Source organism: Nerophis ophidion, linkage group LG13 (genome assembly GCF_033978795.1).
Source record: "Nerophis ophidion isolate RoL-2023_Sa linkage group LG13, RoL_Noph_v1.0, whole genome shotgun sequence".
NCBI lineage: Eukaryota > Metazoa > Chordata > Actinopteri > Syngnathiformes > Syngnathidae > Nerophis > Nerophis ophidion.
In genome coordinates, this window is record NC_084623.1 from 32,319,325 (window position 1) to 32,342,594 (window position 23,270).

At 36.8% G+C, this 23,270-nt stretch overlaps 1 protein-coding gene across 1 annotated transcript in view; it reads left to right on the plus strand.

Annotated features, from left to right (window-relative positions):
- The window catches only part of sorl1 (sortilin-related receptor, L(DLR class) A repeats containing), a 150,950-nt gene that overhangs the window by 90,322 nt on the left and 37,358 nt on the right, over positions 1–23,270 (plus strand). Inside the window, exons 20-32 of the mRNA XM_061918791.1 lie at positions 414–660; positions 742–880; positions 3,455–3,628; positions 3,740–3,853; positions 4,766–4,888; positions 9,183–9,302; positions 9,419–9,544; positions 12,855–12,965; positions 13,057–13,188; positions 14,936–15,067; positions 15,207–15,341; positions 17,269–17,421; positions 20,195–20,362. Coding sequence (XP_061774775.1) covers positions 414–660; positions 742–880; positions 3,455–3,628; positions 3,740–3,853; positions 4,766–4,888; positions 9,183–9,302; positions 9,419–9,544; positions 12,855–12,965; positions 13,057–13,188; positions 14,936–15,067; positions 15,207–15,341; positions 17,269–17,421; positions 20,195–20,362 — 1,874 coding nt within the window. The remainder of the gene's footprint in view (positions 1–413; positions 661–741; positions 881–3,454; positions 3,629–3,739; positions 3,854–4,765; positions 4,889–9,182; positions 9,303–9,418; positions 9,545–12,854; positions 12,966–13,056; positions 13,189–14,935; positions 15,068–15,206; positions 15,342–17,268; positions 17,422–20,194; positions 20,363–23,270) is intronic.

Below are 23,270 nucleotides of genomic sequence, written 5' to 3' on the forward strand. Positions count from 1 at the left end.
AAATATCTCATTGTACACATGCATTAGAATTATTTATACTTATGTTTTGAGACTGGCATTTAAACTTCTGCACAATTTATTGCACATTTTATTTTGAAGCTTTTCAAAGTTGCTGCTGGGTCTAGTTTTGAATCAAAAAATATATTAATTATATAGATAGTGGTCAATGTAGTTTCTTCCTTTAGGTGTGCAAAATATTTAAACATGGTGTTTTATTGTCTCTCTTAAGCAAAAATAATGCTTACAAATCTATTACTATAACAAGTAAAAACAAAAGAAGAGCAGATCGGTTACGATTTTGCAATAAAAAGTGATATCGAGTCATCCCCGGAATTGACAGCATAGCTTGTCTACGTTTTTATTGGCAGTTCCAACAGTCTATATTTTTTAAGTCATATTCCTCCATCCCACAGTCTAATGTTTTGGACCGACTGGGGAGACACTGCAGCAGGTATTTACCGGAGCCACATGGACGGAACCAATGTTTCCTCCATCGCGTCAGAAGGGGTCCGCTGGCCCAATGGGATCACAGCTGATGATCACTGGCTGTACTGGACTGAAGCCTTCAGTGACCGCATCGAAAGGGCTGACTTCAATGGGGGCCAGCGGACAATTCAAATTGAAGGCTTGCCACACCCTTATGCCATTGCCGTCTTCAAGGTGAGTGTTTTCCAACACAGAACAACACAATTTTATAATAAATATCCAACTGTTTTTTATTATGTTTACATTTGTTTGCAGAATGACTTGTATTGGGATGACTGGTCCAGAATGGGAATTTTCAAAGCTCCTAAAACTGGTTCCACGAGTAATGAGCTAATTATTGGCAGACTGACCGGTGTTATGGACCTTAAGATTTTTTATAATGGCAAGAACAAAGGTAAGAAACACGGCTGAATTACACATTTATTGATTACAAATTTTAGCAATAATATTTATGTACAGTAATTAAATTCATTTTAGTATTAGACACAGTAAGCAGGGGTGTCCAAAGTCTGCCTTGAGGGCTTTTACCTTCAACGCAAACATTTTTTATTAGTTTTTGTCAACTTGAATATGAAGCAAAAATATTTTTTTTAGGTAGGGGTAGCATTTGAAGTAGCATTTATTGAACATATGATTTGTTTTAGCAAATTTGCAAAATAAATGTGTTCTGACCCCTCGCTGTAAAAAATACTGGTTTTATTTACAAATCCCAATTATAGTACTACATCATCTTGAGAGCTTAATTAGTTCTGTGACAGAGGTCTTAACTCAACATACTTGGAACTCAAAATCAACATCTCGCATTTAAATGTGTTAAAAAAATGGTAAAAGTGGGTTATACTTGTATAGCGCTTTTCTACCTTCAAGGTACCCAAAGCGCTATTTCCATATTCACCCATTCACACACACATTAACACACTGATGGCGGGAGCTGCCATGCAAGGCCCTTTCCACGACCCATCAGGAGCAAGGGTGAAGTGTCTTGCTCAAAGACACAACGGATGTGACAAGGTTGGAAGAAGGTGGGGATCGAACCAGGAACCCTCAGGTAGCTGGCACGGGCACTCTACCAACAGCACTACGCCATCTCCAATGAATTTGATTAGTGCTTCTCTCCACCCCCAAAACAGCATTGATTTTTAAAAAGAAAAACTAACTTTTAAACAATAAATATTGTATAAAACAATCCAATAAATGGTACTACTAACAACTAGAGTAGTTGTATGATGTAATTTACTACAAACCCCGTTTCCATATGAGTTGGGAAATTGTGTTAGATGTAAATATAAACAGAATACTATGATTTGCAAATCATTTTCAACCCATATTCAGTTAAATATGCTACAAATACAACATATTTGATGTTCTAACTGATAAACTTTTTTTTTGTTGCAAATAATCATTAACTTTAGAATTTGATGCCAGCAACACGTGACAAAGAAGTTGGGAAAGGTGGCAATCAATACTGATAAAGTTGAGGAATGCTCATCAAACACTTATTTGGAACATCCCACAGGTGTGCAGGCTAATTGGGAACAAGTGGGGGCCATGATTGGGTATAAAAGCAGCTTCCATGAAATGCTAAGTAATTCACAAACAAGGATGGGGCGAGGGTCACCAATTTGTAAGCAAATTGTCAAACAGCGGAGACCCCGGACTGTTGAAGGACTGAAGCTCTACATTAAACAAGAATGGGAAAGAATTCCACTTTCAAAACTTCAACAATTAGTTTCCTCAGTTCCCAAACGTTTGAGTGTTGTTAAAAGAAAAGGTGATGTAACACTGTGGGGAACATTCCTTTTCCCAACTACTTTGGCAGGTGTTGCAGCCATGAAAATCTAAGTTAATTATTATTTGCAAAAACAAATAAAGTTTATGAGTTTGAACATAAAATATTTTGTCTTTGTAATGCATTCAACTGAATATGGGCTGAAAAGGATTTTCTAATCATTGTATTCCGTTTATATTTACATCTAACACAATTTTCTAACTCATATGGAAACGGGGTTTGTAATAACGTACAACATTTACCTTGGAAAGCAGACCTCTACAGTACTTTCTTCCAGTTGTTTCTTTGTCAAACAAACCATCAGCCGCTCCTCCAGATTTTCATTGATAAATGTCCTCCGTTTTGATATTATTCTAACACTCTTAGCTTGCGTTGGTTCAGTATGGTGCAGACTAGCAGTGATATGCTCAAATTGCTTTGACAAGTTAGCGACACGTTTGGCCATGTTTTTGATTATTACTTTTTTTTTTCAAATACTCAATATTAGGGCTGCGAATCTTTGGGTGTCCCACGGTTCGATTCAATATCGATTCTTGGGGTCGAGAATCGATTATATATCGATTTTTTTTCAATTCAACGCGATTCTCGATTCAAAAACGATATTTTCCAATTCAAAACGATTCTGTATTCATTCAATACATAGGATTTCAGCAGGATCTACCCCAGTCTGCTGACATTCTAGCAGAGTAGTAGATTTAAAAAAAAAAAAGCTTTTATATTTGTAAAGGAGAATGTTTTATCAACTGATTGCAATAATGTACATTTTTTTAACTATTAAATGAATCAAAATATGACTTATTTTAATCTTTTTGAAAACATTGGAATCCGTGTGTTGTCAAGCTTAACTTTTTTTTCATTTTTAATAATGTCTAAAGATAATGTCGATGAGGAATTTTTAATCACTGCTATGCTGAAAATATAAGTAATATTGATACTGTTGTTAATAATGGTCATTTTTATTTCACTACTTTTGGTTTGTTCTGTGTTGTGTTTGTTTCTCCTCTCAATTGCTCTGTTTATTGCAGTTCTGAGTGTTGCTGGGTCAGGTTTGGTTTTGGAATTGGATTGCATTGTTATGGTGTTGCTGTGTATTGGTTTGTTGGATTGATTAAAACAAAAAAAAATCGATTTAAAAAAAAAAAAGAGAATCGACACTGTACACTATGTCTCTTGAACCAGGTCATAATGCCTGTGCTGACCAGCCATGCAGCCTGCTGTGCCTGCCTCAGCCTGGCCATAGGCACACCTGCATTTGCCCAGAAGGTTCCCCAACAACAACCACGTCCGACGGACAGCTGCAATGCCAATGTCCCACTCGATACCAGCTCCAAAACACCACATGTGTTAAGACTGGTGAGACCAAAGTACACAATGCATAATGATCATCCTGGGCTGCAAAGTCTGCATTTGAAACTCTTACTGTTTTGTTAATTATTGGTTGCTTATGGTTCTCGCTCTTATCAGAACTCAGCTGTTCTGCAAACCAGTACCGCTGCACAAATGGCCGTTGCATCAGCAATATCTGGAAATGTGACAGCGACAACGATTGTGGAGACATGAGTGATGAACAAGAGTGTCGTAAGTACATTTTATTACAATTTGCGTTTGACACATTCATCAGAGATTTTATTAGAATTATGAAGTATGCTAGCTTTAGCATTAGCTTTGGCTTTCCTAAATTCCAACCTTCAAATTTTTTGTACTACTTCTTTATTGCAAAAAAACACATTATAGGCAGTCCTCGTGCACAGCGTTTTGCTTTATAATGTACTCCTATACATTTTTAATACCATACAAAAAACAATTAAAAGACAACTAGTCTGTTGCGGTGGAAGAATATTAAGTCACGCATAGCTACACAGAGAAAGAATGAATGTCACTTTTGTTCATTTTGGCTAACTTTTTTCCCTTGATTTTGTCTTCCAAATGTAAGGCAGACTGTTCTGATGGCACAGCCTCAAAAAAGATGAAGTGAAGTAAAAATAGATGTTAAAAGCTCAGAAAACTGAAAAATGCCGACATTGGCTGCAAGCCTTTAAAACTCCACAACCACAATGATGAAGCTGGTATTTTTGAACATGTGAAAAGATCTGCTCCTATTAAATGGACAGTGATAAGTAAGCTGTGTAGTGGTCTCATTATTGAGGCTTCCTCCCCAATATCTCCTTGCCTTGTAACATGCCTTCCAGTGTGCAATACAATTAATGGGAAAAAATGAAGGCGTTATCTTCTTTATTTTTGTTTGACTTGATTCTTGTATTGAATCTTTATTTTAAATGTCCTTTTTGTGTTCTGTGTACAGTGAGAGTGACACATTTGTTAATTTAGGTATACATTCTGATACTTGCATTGTTGACTGAGGACCTGCTTCAATGACTACTAATTACAACTTTATACCTCTCAAATAATGTTTACCATTAAATAAACATGGAACATTGTTGTTTTAGTTGCTATTTATAATCTATTGTTTCTGTTTTTGGGTGTTATCAGCGACGACAACTTGTGACCCGTCCAACCAGTTTCGCTGCATATCGTCTGGTTCCTGCATTCCCTTGGCCTTCTACTGTGACCACGAAGACGACTGTGGAGACAACAGTGATGAAGAACACTGTGGTATGTATTTATGTCCATAAATGATTACTTTGTGCTCTTTTGGAGATGTGAATATTATGAAACTTTGTATATATGGAGACAGATATAATTCCAAAGTACAAAGGTGTTGCCTATGTCTTACAATCCATGTAGAACACTGAAGGAAACTTTGCAAACAAATGCATCCGTCACAAAATATTGGTTAAGTATTTACATTGTATGTATGCTAGACCAGTGATTCTCAAACTATTTCACCAAGTACCACCTCAGAGAACTCATGGCTCTCCAAGTACTACCAAGATGACTAACGTTAAAATATCAATCAATCAATCAATGTTTACTTATATAGCCCTAAATCACTAGTGTCTCAAAGGGCTGCACAAACCACTACGACATCCTCGGTAGGCCCACATAAGGGCAAGGAAAACTCACACCCAGTGGGACATCGGTGACAATAATGACCCAGTGGGACGTCGGTGACAATGATGACTATGAGAACATGATACTGTGAAAGATCAATCCATAATGGATCCAACACAGTCGCGAGAGTCCAGTCCAAAGCGGATCCAACACAGCAGCGAGAGTCCCGTTCACAGCGGAGCCAGCAGGAAACCATCCCAAGCGGAGGCTGATCAGCAGCGCAGAGATGTCCCCAGCCGATACACAGGCAAGCAGTACATGGCCACCGGATCGGACCGGACTCCCTCCACAAAGGAGAGTGGGACACAGAAGAAAAAGAAAAGAAACGGCAGATCAACTGGTCTAAAAAGGGAGTCTATTTAAAGGCGTAGTAGCGTAGTAGCCCTAGGTATTCAATATAAAGATAGCAGATGTTTTATTTAACAAGTATATTTGATATTTTTGGCCACTGTAACATTTCACACAGTTTGAATAGTAACACTGTGTTTGAATATAGAAAAATAAAGCATTACTTTAAACAAGTGATTCTTTGGCGTACCACTAGATCACCACTAGATCAGAGATTGGCAACGTACAAGGAGCCATTTGAGCCCATTTCTTACCAAATGAAACCTACCTAGCGCTACAAACTCTGATTCCTAAAATGATGACAACACCCCTCATAGTTTTATTACACTTATGCTGTAGCATTTATAAAGTCAAAACACTAGACAGAAAACGACTTTCGAATAGTTTTTCTCTGATCAGCTTTCTGCAGTTCCGAAACTAATCTTTTTCAGTCATATCCAGCTGGGTATTTTTCTGCGAATGCTCTGTGTTTGTTCTGGAAATGTCTTTCAACATTTGATTTTATGTTGTTTGCTATTATCTCTCCACATATTAAACAAACAGGTGAACCAGCCTCGTCAACAGTGAAAACAAATGAATCCGTCCATGAAGCATTACATTTTGTATTTTCATCAGATATGTTTAATCTTTTTTTCATCTGCCCACTGCGAGCTTAACAAGGGGGTTGACCGCTAAAAACAATACAATTGATTGGAAGCAAAAGATGACACATTGAGGGTGTGACGTACTTTCGAATCGACAAAATATTAAAAAAACGTTTTATTTTTACGTTAGAAGCTCACTGAACTCCCCAAAATAACAACTACTACGCTAAAATCAAGTAACTAATTAAAACAAATACTAATTGAATGGCCATTATTTATTCACAATTCGTTTCAAAGGTAAGCTAAAGGGAGCCAGGGCAGAGGCATGAATAATCTGCATGCGGGGTTGCAAACCTCTGCCTGCGTACAGCTCCCTCAAGTAGTATGTCAAACAGTTTGAAAAACTGAACTCTTTCTTCTCAAAATGAATGATGTTACCTAACCCATATAAGTAGCAGCGTCTGTTCAGGCCACTGACCCAACCACTGTATTACAGAACATTAGTGTACCATGAGAGGGGATAAGACTTGGAGCAAGTACCTGACTTATTGCAGTAGGCGTTGTCAGGGTCATTAAAAAAACTGAAATGAGCAGGATAAGACCCCTTTAACAGACCACAAGTAAATACGTGTCCAAAATAGGACCCTGTGGCAATTTTCAGCTTAGGTGTTAATTTGTATTTCTCCCTATATATATATATATATATATACACTGTGTATATATACTGTATATATATATATATATATATATATATATATATATATATATATATATATACATATATATATATATATATATATATATATATATATATATATATATAATTATATATATATATACATACAGTACAACTAAACATCAAGTGCACACTGAGAAGATTAACATTGAAGTATTGGTCGCTTGATCAAGATATTAGTGTAACAACAATAATTATTGAATTTTATTTAAAAGCTTGGCATATCTTGGAATACATTGTACAAACCCTGTTTCCATTTGAGTTGGAAAATTGTGTTAGATGTAAATATAAATGGAATACTATGATTTGCAAATCATTTTCAACCCATACTCAGTTGAATATGCTACAAAGACAACATATTTGATGTTCAAACTGATAAACATTTTTTTTTTTTTGCCAATAGTCATTAACTTTAGAATTTAATGCCAGCAACACGTGACAAAAAAGTTGGGAAATGGGGCAATAAATACTGATAAAGTTGAGAAATACTCATCAAACACTTATTTGGAACATCCCACGAGTGTGCAGACTAATCGGGAACAGGTGGGTGGCATGATTGGGTATAAAAGCAGCTTCCATGAAATGCTAAGTAATTCACAAACAAGGATGGGGCGAGGCTCACCAATTTGTAAGCAAATTGTCAAAAAGTTTACAACATTTCTCAATGAGTTATTGCAAGGAATTTAAGGATTTTACCATCTACGGTCTGTAAAATCATCAAAAGGTTCAGAGAATCTGGAGAAATCACTGCAATGATATTACGGACTTTTGAACCCTCAGGCGGTACTGCATCAAAAACCGACATCAGTGTGTAAAGAATATCACCACATGGGCTCAGGAACACTTCATAAAACCACTGTCAGTAACTACAGTTGGTCGCTACATCTGTAAGTGCAAGTTAAAACTCTACTATGCAAAGCAAAATCCATTTATTAACAACTCCAAGGAACGCCGCTGGCTTCGCTGGGCCCGAGCTCCTCTAAGATGGACTGATGCAAAGTGGAAAAGTGTTCTGTGGTCTGACGAGTCCACATTTCAAATGATATTTGGAAACTGTGGACGTGGTGTCCTCCCGAACAAAGAGGAAAATAACCATCCGGATTGTTATAGGCGCAAAGTTCAAAAGCCAGCATCTGTGATGGTATAGGGGTGCATTAGTGCCCAAGGCATGGGTAACTTACACATCTGTGGAGGCACCATTAATGCTGAATGGTCCATACAGGTTTTGGAGCAACATATGTTGTCATCCAAGCAACGTTATCATGGACGCCCCTGCTTATTTTAGCGAGACAATGCCAAGCCACGTGTTACAACAGCGTGGTTTCGTAATAAAAGAGTGCGGGTACTTTCCTGGCCCGCCTCCCATCGAAAATGTGTGGCACATTATGAAGCGTAAAATACGATAGCGGAGACCCCGGACTGTTGAACGACTAAGGCTCTACATAAAACAAGATTGAGAAAGAATTCCCCTTTCAAAGCTTCAACATTTAGTTTCCTCAGTTCCCAAAATGTTTATTGAGTGTTTTTAAAAGAAAATGTGATGTAACACGGTGGTGAACATGCCCTTTCCCAACTACTTTGGCACTTGTTGCAGCCAAGAAATCTTAAGTTAATTATTATTTGCTTAAAAAAAAGAATGTTTATGAGTTTGAACATCAAATAACTTGTCTTCGTATTGCATTCAAATTAATATGGGTTGAAAAGGATTTGCAAATCATTGTATTCCATCTAACACAATTTCCCAACTCATATGGAAACAGGGTTTGTAGTAGGATTGGGCGATACATCGAGTTTGTAAGATATATTTTTAAACAAGATTTGAATTAAGAAAATATCGTAATATCGATATAATTTATTTCACGTGAAAATTACCAAACATCGCTTTTTTGTTGTGTTCCTTGTTCTTCCCTCACTAAGGATTAGTGAATAAAATCCAAGTGGCTCCAACACTCTTTCTGTACGTAGATTCAAGGCAAAAACGTTTGCACTTACCTAATATAGAACAGAATGTTTAATAATGTGCAAGTAAGTCAGCTGTGGTTGCTTTTTCAGGCTTTTGACCTGACGAAGTGCAGATCTAATTTTTTTTCCATCACTGGTGTGAGGACTGAATTTTTTTTTAATTTTTTTACTCCGTAGTAAGTTGTTTGTGAAAATACCTGTGTTTGTGTTGCATCTGTAGCTGCAGCCTTAGTGCACTAACTATGCTGTTGTTGCATGTCTCAAGAGTCTCACAAGTGCGGCGCTGGGGAGTTTACATGTGCACGGGGTGTTTGCATCCGTGAGGCCTGGCGCTGTGATGGAGACAATGACTGTAGAGACTGGTCAGACGAGACGAACTGCACAGGTAAATGTTCTTCAAGAAAATATTGTCACACTGTTAACATCATGCCTTTCTTTATATTGTATGTTTGAAAAATCTCTTGCTACTTTTATTAATTTCCCACTCGTGTTTCTGTCTAGTCGGCCACCATACATGTGAATCGAGTAGTTTCCAGTGCCATACAGGGCATTGCATACCACAGCGCTGGACGTGTGACGGTGACAATGACTGCCAGGACAACTCAGATGAAGACCCTCATTACTGTGGTAACTCCTGGAATCACTTGAACACTCCTCGTGCATATTATGTCGTAATGTTAGTTTTAAAAACTATTAAGCTTATTTCCTCACTTGGTAGAGTTACGCTTATGCTGGTGTTTTTAAATTAATGAGATACATGGTGGGATGCTATGTTAGTCACATACAGTATGAGCAAACATTTGTAGCAAGAATGCACTACAGTAGCTAACAGTGAAACCTCAATTTACTGACTTAAAGGGGAACATTATCACAATTTCAAAATGGTTAAAAACAATAAAAATCCGTTCCCAGTGGCTTGTTGTATTTTTTGAATTTTTTTTCAAAATTTTACCAGTCCCGGAATATCCCTAAAAAAAGCTTTAAAGTGCCTTATTTTCGCTCTCTCGAATCCACTGTTCATTTTCCTGTGACGTCATACAGTGCTGCCAATGTAAACAAACAATGGCGAATAGCACAGCAAGATATGGCGACATTAGCTCGGATTCGGACTCGGATTTCAGCGGCTTAAGCGATTCAACAGATTATGCATGTATTGAAACGGATGGTTGGAGTATGAAAGTATTGAAGAAGAAACTGAAGCTTTTGAGTGAATAGCTATTGACGCTATTCATAGCCATAGCATGGCCATAGCATGGCCAAATAGCTGCGTTAGTATCGCCGGTAAAATGTGCGGACCAAACGATCAGGATTTTCGCATCTTGTGACACTGGAGCAACTTAAATCCGTCGATTGGTAAGTGTTTTTTTCGCATTAAATGTGGGTGGAAGGAAACGTAATATAGTTTCAAATGTACATACAGCTATAGCCTAAATACCATGTTAGCATCGATTAGCTGGCAGTCAAGCCGCAACCAAATATGTCTGATTAGCACATAAGTCAACAACATCAACAAAACTCACCTTTGTGATTTCGTTGACTTCATCGTTGCAAATGCATCTGCAGGTTATCCATACATCTCTGTCCCATGTCTGTCTTAGCATCGTCGGTAAAATGTGCAGACACTACGGCACATTCGATGGGGTCTGGCGGAAGATTTCTTGCCACTTTCGCATCTTCGGGCCAGTGGTGCAACTTGAATCCCTCCCTGTTAGTGTTGTTACACCCTCCGACAACACACCGACGAGGCATGATGTCTCCAAGATTCCCCAAAAATTGTCGAAAAAACGGAAACTAACAGAGCTGAGACCCGGTGTTTGTAATGTGTTTGAGAAAATGAGCAACGTCACGTACTGACTTCATCGCTTCAAGAGGGCTAAACAGAAAGGCGTTTAATTCGCCAAAATTCATCCATTTAGAGTTCTGAAATCGGTTAAAAAAATATATGGTCTTTTTTCTGCAACATCAAGGTATATATTGACGCTTACATAGGTCTGGTGATAATGTTCCCCTTTAATTGGTTCGTGAACATGGTTCGTAAACAGAAAGTTCAGTGGAGCAGAGTTTGCCATAAGAATCATCAATCCATCCATCCATCCATTTTATACTGCTTGTCTCTTTCGTGGTCGCGAGGTGTGCTGGAGCCTATCTCTGCTGCACATCGGCGGAAGGCGATGTACACCTTGGACAAGTCGCCAGCTCATCACAGGGCCTACAAAGATAGACAAACAACATTCACATTCACATATATATGTATATATATATTATATATATATATATATATATATATATATATATATATATATATATATATATGTATATATATATATATATACATATATATAAATATATATATATATATATACATATACATATATATATATATATATATATATATATATATACATACATATATCCATCCATCCATCCATTTTCTACCGCTTATTCCCTTTCGGGGTCGCGGGGGGCGCTGGCGCCTATCTCAGCTACAATCGGGCGGAAGGCAGCGTACACCCTGGACAATATATATGTATATATATATCTATACTGTATATATATATATATATATATATATATATATATACAGTATAGATATATATACACAGTGTTTATATATATTAGGGCTGCAAATCTTTGGGTGTCCCACGATTCGATTCAATATCGATTCTTGGGCTCACGATTCGATAATATATCGATTTTTTTTTTTCAATTCAACACGATTCTCGATTCAAAAACAATATTTTTCCGATTCAAAACGTTTCTGTATTCATTCAATACATAGGATTTCAGCAGGATCTACTCCAGTTTGCTGACATGCTAGCAGAGTAGTAGTTTTTAAAAAAAAAAGCTTTTAGAATTGTAAATGACAATGTTTTTATCAACTGATTGCAATAATGTAAATTTGTTTTCTATTAAACGAACCAAAAATATGACTCATTTTATCTTTGTGAAAACTTTGGACACAGTGTGTTGTCAAGCTTATGAGATGCGATGCAAGTATAAGCCACTGTGACACTATTGTTCTTTTTTTTATTTTTTATAAATGTCTAATGATAATGTAAATGAGGGATTTTTAATCACTGCTATGCTGAAATTATAACTAATACTGATACTGTTGTTGATAATATTCATTTTTGTTTCACTACTTTTGGTTTGTTCTGTGTCATGTTTGTGTCTCCTCAATTGCTCTGTTTATTGCAGTTCTGAGTGTTGCTGGGTCAGGTTTGGTTTTGGAACTAGATTGCATTGTAATGGTATTGCTGTGTAGTGGTTTGTTGGAAAATAAAATACAATAAAAAGATCGATTTTTCAAAAAATGATAATCGATTCTGAATCGCACAACGGATTCGATTCGTATTCGAATCGATTTGTTCCCACACCCCTAATATATATATATATATATATATATATATATATATATATATATATATATATATATATATATATGTATGTATATATATATGTATGTATATATATACGTGTATATATATATATGTATGTATATATATACGTGTATATATATATGTATATATATGTATATATATGTGTATATATATGTATATATGTATATATTTATGTATATATATGTATATTTATGTATATATATGTATATATAATATATATATATGTATATATATATGTATATATACATATATATATGTATATATATATATATATATATATGTATATATACATATATATATATATGTATATATATATATGTGTATATATATATAAATACAGTATCTTATCGGATCAGCATTGGTATCAGCCACCACTTAAGGCTCCAATATTGGTATTGTATCAGAAGTGAAAACGTATCAGGTCATCATTAGTTTATAATAGCTTTCAGTATTCAGGCCCAAGTATAACTGTCACACATGTTCAGTAATAGTCTTTCAGCATTAATAACATATTTGTGTTTTTATCTATTTTTTAGAAGGAACTCGATGCAAAGGCTTCCTTTGCTCCAATGACACATGCCTGCCTGTCAATGCACACTGTAATGGCATTCGGGAATGTCCAGACGGTGCTGATGAGGAAAATTGTGGTAAGTTACTGTCCATAATTTAAATGTCTTATTTGTTTAGAAATCCTAAAGTTTAATAAACTATTATGTCGCATGGTATTTTACTTTCTAGACCCATTATGTACTCGCTACATGGAGTTTGTATGCAAGAACCGAGCCCAGTGTCTGTTTCCATCCCTGGTATGTGACGGTGTCAAACACTGTGAAGACGGGTCTGATGAGGATGCGGAATATGCCAGATGTGGTAGGGAACATCTACATTTTACCTATGATATTTGTCATATAAGAAAAAATAGAAGAAGACGTGGTAAAGGAATGTTAAAACCACGCTTGGTCAAATATGTCTTTAAAGTTCCAAAGTAGTTTTGCAACAATCATATGTATGGTGGGGTATCAAGTTGGGGCGAGTATGGGTTTTTGAGAGACCTGAATGTGACTAGAGCCACAATGCTTTTATGTCCCAGCATTAAACACAAAGCACTATAAATACAGTGGGGAACCTTCATACACAATCGGCCGCTTTTGTCAGTATAAAATTTGAGCTTCAAATTGCTACCGATTTTGAATAGGAATTACCCCATTTCATTGGCTGTGTGTTTGTGTTTATGACAAAAATAATCAAGAATGTTCAAAGCTCCACCATGGATCAAAAGTAATTTTTTCTTTGGCCGTTCTATCATCCCTCATTCCGCAACTAATACATTGTTGTATTTTTCATATAAATTGGGCACATCAACTAACATTTAACTTGACTTCTTCTAAGGCCATTTTCAGTGGGATGAGTTTAGCGTGGAAGAACTTGACTGGCCCATAGTACAAGAAGCCTTGACTTGGACCTCAAACACCTTTCAGATTAACTACAGCAGTGGTGCTCAAATAGCAATTTTTTTTAATGGTTTACGGCCCATTTTAAAAGTATAACAAAAAAACATATAAATTGGAATAAAAGAGTAAACAGGTGTATTCTAAAGAGAAAATTATGCAATTTTGACACTAATAACACAAGGCTAATATGAAGGCAGTTTTTTGTTTTACTTTAAAACTGGCGTTGCTCAAAAATAATAAAAGACTTATAATCGACGGATAAATCTGAAGTTGATCTAAAGATTCAAGCGTATAGTAAAAATAATATATATTGATTGACTTATTTTCGACATGTTTATGAGTGTTTTTTTTAATCCCCAAGACATAATGTTTTTAACCTTCATTGTTCAAAAATATAAATGAATCAGAAGAACTTAGGACTTAATTACCTATGTAAGGCCCCACATATGTAACAACAAATATTTAATTTTAAAAAATGTTTTGGAAAACATTTGCATATTTTGTGTTTTTGTCATAAAAAAAACAGGTATTTTGTTTTATGACAATAGGACATAAAACATTCAAACATTTAACTTTATGGATCAGAAGTTGATTTATAGACATTTAAGTGTTAAAAGTGAAAAACAAAAAAACACATAACTTAACACTTCTCTAACACTTTAATGACTAAAATACAAAACTTATTTAACACACTTCTTCAACTCTTTAATGACTGAGACCCTTTTGAGTTCCCTGGGACTTTTAACATCCACCACTATTAAAAAGAGCCCTAATGGTTTTGAAAATGAAAAATATTAATATTTTCCCACACATGCTTTCATTTTTTGGTGTGCAGTCCTCAGTGAAAAAAATGTGGACACCCCTGCTTTAGATTCTGAAATAACTACAAACTACTAATGTAGATGCCATGGCAAGTTGTCTGTAGAGATGTGCTTATGATAGATAGATAGATAGATAGATAGATAGATAGATAGATAGATAGATAGATAGATAGATAGATAGATAGATAGATAGAGAGATAGTACTTTATTGATTCCTTCGGGAGAGTTCCTTTAGGAAAATAAAAATAAATACTTGTGATACTTATTTGACTAAATGTGCTAAGTAGTATGTAAGTATATATGATATGCAGAACTTGTAAATAAATCTAAAACTCCCTTTTCTAGCCACTCCAACAGAGTTTGGCAATGTGTGTGACACATACACCTTCCAGTGTGCCAATGGAGTTTGTGTGAGCCTGGAGTGGAAATGTGATGGAATGGACGACTGTGGTGACTACTCGGATGAAGCCAACTGCGGTGAGGAAGATATTCCTGGTGTACTCCTCAGATTTAACTGGAAAGCAGTACACACAAAGAACAAATTCAATACATGATGATTGCTGTTTTGCTGAGTTTTTCTCCTCAAACACCTTCTCTCTGCCCTTGTATGTTGCAGCTGCCCCTACTGAGGTCCCTGGGTGTTCCAGGTTTTTCCAGTTTGAGTGTAAAAATGAACGCTGCATCCCGACGTGGTGGAAGTGTGACGGAGAGAACGACTGTGGAGATTGGTCTGACGAGTCCGAGTGTACAGGTACGAGCACATTTTTACACTAAAGGAGACCTACAGGGAATTTGGTGTTTTCTGACTTATAAATATTGCTAGAATATTGGGATCATGTGTTAAACAAGGCCAAAGCGTCAAATCATAGGGTTTATGCATTTTGGCGTGAGCTTGCACATATTTTTGGATGCCCCCTGTTAGCGAGATTTTGCGGTCTGGCTACGTCGTTAAGTCACAGCGAGGTGAACGTACATGTTTGGACATTAAGTCACAGCCAGACAAAGAGTACAAAAAAAGAGTACAATGAAGTACCATTTCAGTCTAAGTGTTGGATGTGCATAATCAACATCCACGTGCGAAATGCGGTGACATAAATGGTTCACAAAGCACCTCTTTAAAATTAAAAATGCACACTATGAATCGTCAATCGGACAGTGTGCAGGTGTCCCTAATGAAAAGCGGTGAGGGCTTTAAGCCATATACAGTGGGGCAAAAAAGTATTTAGTCAGCCACCGATTGTGCAAGTTTTCCCACTTAAAATGATGACAGAGGTCTGTAATTTTCATCATAGGTACACTTCAACTGTGAGAGACAGAATGTGAAAAAAATCCAGGAATTCACATTGTAGGAATTTTAAAGAATTTATTTGTAAATTATGCTGGAAAATAACACGACGAGTTGAGTTTATACCAAAATGGATACATGGATGATACAGCAAAAGAATTGGGAGAATGTCATGTGGTCAGATTTAACCAAAATAGAACTTTTTGGTATAAAATCAACTCGTCGTGTTTGGAGGAAGAAGAATACTGAGTTGCATCCCAAGAACACCATACCTACTTTGAAGCATTGGGGTGGAAACATCATGCTTTGGGGCTGTTTTTCTGCTAAGGGGACAGGACGATTATTCCGTGTTAAGGAAATAATGAATGGGGCCATGTATCGTGAGATTTTGAGCCAAAACCTCCTTCCATCAGTGAGAGCTTTGAATACATGACCAAATACTTATTTTCCAACATAATTTACAAATAAATTCTTTAAAATTCCTACAATGTGAATTCCTGGAGTATTTTTTACATTCTGTCTCTCACAGTTGAAGTGTACCTATGATGGAAATTACAGACCTCTGTCATCATTTTAAGTGGGAGAACTTGCACAGTCGGTGGCTGACTAAATACTTTTTTGCCTCACTGTATATAGCAAACAGTGTAAATTTGGAAAATATAAAATTATGATACTTTTGTGGGACTTGGTTTAATTTGCAATCCTTGAACTTCCTCACAATTGAACATTATGCAGAGAAACTCAAAACACGTTTTATACAAGTGATGGTGGGGCAAAATGTACGCATGATTTGCACCAAAGCGTATCCAATAGATATTACATAGACCAGTGGTTCTTAAATTGTTGTTTTTAATTATAAGTTAGGTCTATTACGATTTTGGTCATTATGGTGGTGCTAGGAGAATCAAGTGTTTTCTGAGGTGGTACTTGGTGAAAAAGGTATGGCAACCGCTGATCTAGACCAAAAGGAAGTGTTTTAAATGTAGATTAAAATCATAATAGGTCATTTGAACTTATTCCAGAACACTTAACCTTTTATCACCCTTATTTAGTATTATTTTGTCTGGATTTATTTTCTGTATCTCTAAAATGATCCTTCCCTGAAAATTCTAAGCTGTTTATATCTTAGTGAGGTGGTAAACGTACACAATCAGGAGGGGATCAAATACTTACAACCCCCAATGTAATTATTTCAAATTAAAATTGTCCATCCATCCATCCATTTTGTAGCTTGTCCTTCTCGAAGTCGCAAGGGTAATGGTGCCTATCACAGCTGCATTCCGGTGGATTTAAAAAAAAATAAATAACCATTATTTCTTGGAGTTTCTGTATTTATTACAGAATCAGCATGAGATGTATCCTCCACACTGTATCACACATTTCTGTCCTACAGGTGGAGAAAGTCATCACACAGTGGCCCCTGCTCCTTCAAGCTGCGCCGCCAACCGCTTCCACTGTGGCACTGGAGCTTGTATCATCAACACATGGGTGTGTGACGGTTATGCGGACTGTCCCGATGGCAGTGATGAGCTCGGATGTCCTACAGGTACAACCATCTTGTCTGGCATCTTATTGCAAAAGCAGCTGTGGTTCATGACCAGTGTTTGCTATTATTGCATCGTGTTACTTTTTCCTGGTATCAAATATTTTAGTTAATGTCTATGTTATACATTACTATATGGCAGTAGAATTCTCTCACATCAACTTATATATATCAATATGATATTAATATATATGCATATATTAATAAATTTACAAATACAAATGTGATATACAAATAAATAAATAATTTGTATAAATATATTTATAAATATATTTTTGAGATTTGAGAATATATACAAATACAATTTCTAAATATAAAAATGTGACATACAAATAAATCAAGAATTTGTATAAATAAAGATTTGAATATAAATATGCTTAATTCTGTTTTTGTATTTGTATTGAATTTGCATATATGTATCGCTTTTTTGCTTTTGTGTTGATGAGACATTTCTACCACAAACTACATGCACAAATAAATGTGACCTACTCGTTACCCTGAACAACCAGCAGAGGGCACTGCAGCCAGAGCGGTCTCGGTCACAGAGCATTATATGCATTTCATGCAAAATACCCGTATTTCTCTGCACAAAAGCAATCCATGTTTTTACAGAGAGAACGCACAACGGGCCTAAGCTAGCTAATTTTAGCTTTGTATTAGCTAATGCTAATATATCCAGTTAATCTGAAAGACCGTGCTAGCTGCTTTTTTTATTGTATCAATCCTGTTTAATGATGTTGTCCCGATGTCGTTACTCATCTTTTAGCAGTGTGTAGGTCACATTTATTTGTGCATCCGGTTTATGGGAGGAATGTCTCATCGACACAAAAGCAAAAAAGCGTTTCAAATATGCAAATTCAATCCAAATCCAAATACAAAATCAAACATATTTATATTCAAATCTCAAAAATATATCTACAAATACACATTTGTTTATGCAAAATCTTGGTTTATTTGCACGTCACATTTTCATATTTATTAATTTTATTTGTATATATTTTCAAATCTCAAAAATATATATACAAATAAACGTTTATTTATACAAATTTTATACAAATTTTATACAAATTTATACAAATTCTTGATTTATTTGTACGTCACATTTTTATATTTATAACATTTATTTGTATATATTTTCAAATCCATCCATCCATTTCCTACCGCTTATTCCCTTTTTTGGCGCCTATCTCAGCTACAACCGGGCGGAAGGCGGGGTACACCCTGGACAAGTCGCCACCCTTTCGCAGGGCCAACACAGATAGACAGACAACATTCACACTCACATTCACACACTAGGGCCATTTTAGTGTTGCCAACCAACCTATCCCCAGGTGCATGTTTTTGGAGGTGGGAGGAAGCCGGAGTACCCGGAGGAAACCCACGCATTCACGGGGAGAACATGCAAACTCCACACAGAAAGATCCCGAGCCTGGATTTGAACCCAGGACTGCAGGACCTTTGTATTGTGAGGCAGACGCGCTAACCCCTCTGCCACCGTGAAGCCCTATTTTCAAATCTCAAAAACATATTTAAAAATATGCGCACATTATGTATTTATTTATATATCACATTTGCATTTGTATATTTATTAATACATGCATATGTATTCATATCATATTGATGTATATAAGTTGATGTGTGACAATTCTACTTTCATATTTCTACACTATCACTGTTACTTTCAGTGAAACATGACGAACTATTGTGGTGAGCATGGGCCCATTTGAGGTGGTCAGAGATACACCTAGGCTTTGCAGGAACAAACAGCTCTTGATTGGTGCCTGCAAAATTCAACACTGGCTCATGGTTAAATGCATGACAAATCTACAACGGGGATGAGTGTTACTCCACTAAGGACCGTCTTCGCTCACGGTACAACATAAATAGTAAGAGTTGTAGTACAAAACAAACATGGGAAGTGAAACACCGGTACACCCAAGGACTACTTCTAAGGAAACTATGAACAACATCTATATCAACAATAATATGCACTACTGTGCATGTCAATTACATTTATATCGCGCTTTTCTCTACTGACTCAAAGCGCTCTACACAGTGAAACCCAATATCTAAGTTAACATTTTTTTTTTTTTTTTTTTTTTAAACCAGTGTGGGTGGCACTGGGAGCAGGTGGGTAAAGTGTCTTGCCCAAGGACACAACGGCAGTGACTAGGATGGCGGAAGCGGGAATCGAACCTGCAACCCTCAAGTTGCTGACACGGCCGCTCTACCAACCGAGCTATACCGCCCCAATACTTGTTGTAAACAACAAGTATTTACAACTAAAACACTTCAGTGACACTAATCTATTTAACGCCTCGCATGCGGCCAAGGAGAGACATTGATGCACTTTCACTTTAGCTAGCCTTGTGCTAACCCACAAAGGTAACTTCACTGTCACTCGTTGACATCACATGGCATTCAACAGCTGCCACCTTATAATCGCACACACTCAGTCACATACATTTCATTATGCACTATCATCTTCTATAAAACTTGTCTTAGGCACATGCCAGATATTTGAAGATTTCGCCTCCAAAAGTAACCCAAAATTTACTCTACTTGGTAATTAATTACATTTATTAGGTAGTGTATTAAGTTGTAGTCTGCGATGAGGTGGCGACTTGTCCAGGGTGTACCCCGCCTTCCACCTGATTGTAGCTGAGATAGGCGCCAGAGAACCCCCCGCGACCCCAAAAGGGAATAAGCGGTAGAAAATGGATGGATTAAGTTGTAGTATTTGCTAATTACAATACTTGCATCCCCTTTTCTGCAGTTAATGGCTCTGTGACACAGACTCCAGTTTTCACCAAGGCCCCCTCCTCCTCTGGTCGTTGCACTTTGGATCAGTTTCTGTGTCGCCGTCCGCCTCGCTGTATCCCTTCTTGGCAGCGCTGTGATGGTCAGGTCCATTGTCAGGATGGTTCTGATGAATACCAGTGCCGTGAGTCTCTTTGTACTGCTTCAATATACACACACTACCAAGCAAAACATTTATTGCAGAGGATAAATCCAGTCAGTCACTCGCTAAGTACAACTAGGGGATGACATTGTGTGAGCCTGAGGTAAATGCTGAAATCAACCATTGTTTTGCAAAACCATACACCTGCTTGGTAACTGATCTTTCTTTTTGTACATTTAGATTTTCATAAAAGTATTCTGTAGGTATGAATAAATTATGAATATAAGTGTGACTCTGGTGAAACTCATTTAAAGTGGTTCTATAGGTTGTATTCTGCCACATGACTTTTGAATGGAAGTAAACAAAGTGTTTGGCCACCAAACCAACATGGCTACTGTGCAGCAGAGTGCAAACTATCTGAGTTTGCAAGGAGCCTAGATCTTACCACTAAAAGTAGATACGAGCAAATAATCAAACTATGCAATGGAATCTATCCCTCTACGTCATCATTTGTCGAGTGATATCAAGGATTATTCTTTGTTCGTGTTCCCTGACATGTTGAACTATCTGGTGCTCTAGACTTCGTTTGACACAACAAAAAAAATGAAAACTTGAAAAAGCATGGAGGCCTACTACTTATTTGTGAGTGGTTAAGTCAAGGAAAATGTTATCAAGGTTCTCAGATAAATCTTGCACCGATTTCATAATTTAACTTTGCGTCCAAAGCCATGTTGCTTTGTTGTTGCAGGTGCCGTTTTGAGTATGCAAGACTTTCCCCATCTTTATCAAAATAGAACTATTGATGTCAACATTGTGTATGTTCTGAAAGCTTCATTTATGATTGCTGTCTTTGGTAAAAGCCTAGTGAATTTAGATTTTGCTCACATTTTCTGTCTTTTATTTTGAATCGCCGAGTTGATGGTTTACGAAACACTTTTGGCAAAATTGCGTTTTAAGAACTCAAACACAAAATAAAATACAAATAATGTCAAGATAATTAATTAGGAAATGCTAAAAAAAGTATATAATTATATTAAACAAACTTGTGCGTTCTTCGACACAATCTGCTCCCTTGCTTTTCTCGTCGTTTTTCGTAAAATCTTGCAGTATTTTGTCCTTCCTGATTACCTCTTGAGAAATTCTAAAGAAACATTTACCCTTTTTACGTTTTGAACAATTTTAACAGCCTAAAACAGTGCTAACATGGGGCATTTTACTTCAATAAAGACACAATGATGCCTAAAACGCTATGACAACAGACGCTCGCTGGCCCACCACTTCAAGACTCGCCTAATAAACTTGACATCAGGTGAATACAACCAATGCAAAACCAACTTGTCTTGCCTGTTTGTACTTGTTTTTGTGTAATCCAAAGAGATTCATTAGGTCCTCGAAAAATTATGCAATTTTGTTATACATATCGCCAGACCTATTTCCGTACCTGACGGTTTCGGCTACAACTGTTGCCTTCCTCAGAGGTAGTCACGGGATTTTTTTGTGTATTTGGGATCCACTTAGGTCCCAAGAATTTGGTCCCAAGAATTTGTAATTAAATTATGAAGACATGGAGGTAGTATTAGTGATGTATTTTGCCTTAGTTGCGTCAGCGGATATCTCCACGCATAGTAAAAGGCTTACCCAAAGAGCTTTGTTTGAGTCTGCCAGTTCTATTCAGTTGTAGTCTTTTTCTTAATCGTCCTGTTGTGGGGCAGACTGCATGCATGTTAAAATCCTCCGCTGTTGCCATTTTTTTATATAAAGAGTATAGTTTAGTGCAGAATGTGGGTGCGAGTTTAAGATTGTTACTGCTCGGTGAAAGAAACTGTCTCTTAGGCTGTTGGTCCTGGCCCAGAGGCTCCTGTAGCGGCCGCCAGAGGGCAGAAGGGGAGGAGTCCTTCACAATGTTCAGAGCCCTGCACACAAAGCGCTTGCTCCGAATGTTCTCAAGGGGAGTGAGTGGAGTCCTGTTGTTGCACTAGGCTGTTTTCACTACACGCTGTAGTGATTTTTGCGCCGCCTATACCAGGTCCAGATGCGCTTTGTTAAAATGCTTTCTATCATAGCGCATTATCACAGCATGGGACATGTGATTCTTCTTGAGATTTTTCAAGAAGAAAATGCGTTGTTTGGCTTTCTTGACAAAGCTGGAGACGTTGATAGTTCAGGACAAATCCTCTGATATGTGGGTTTCTAAGAATTTAAAGCTGTGAACCCTCTCCACCGCTGTCCCATTGATGTAAATGGAGTTGTGATCACCTTCTCTACTCTTCCTCAAGTCCAAAATTAGATCCTTGGTTTATTCAGCCAACAATCAAGTTTTGTTCCACTGTGGTCTTTTTATCAATAAAAAGTACCCAATTAAGGTAAGCTGACAGAAAAAACAAAAAATAGATTTGCTTTTCATGAATGTCATTTTGTCAAAAATATTTTCATATAAAAATGTTTTCATATGTTGATAAATAATAATATATGAATACTGTATAATATAATCAATATTCTCCGTTTCACTTGTCAGGAAGACTCGCCTGCAGATGCAGCTTCAAGTTGCTTTTGTTTTAGCATTGACAATCACGCAATCGTTCACAATCATCTCAGTGTTTGGTCTACAGCATCCAATGTCAAATGGGTCAATATGTCTACTCTTGTCTTTTTCCCAGGCGTGGACATCACATTTAACTTGTCACAAAATTGCAACATACAATATGGGATCGCAGTGCAAACATCAAATACACTTGATTTAATCATTTACTGTCTCGTTTTGCCTTAGGAAAAATAGTGGAAAACTTTTATGACAATTATTTATTAGTGAGATTACACAGACCCCAAAGTCAATGAGCCTGATTTACACATGTTTTAGTTCACGCAAAGCTGATGGCACACGCAAAGCTGATCTACTAAAAGTGTGCAAAGTGGATTGTGTCTGTTAAGTGAGCCGAATAAGATGTGTAAT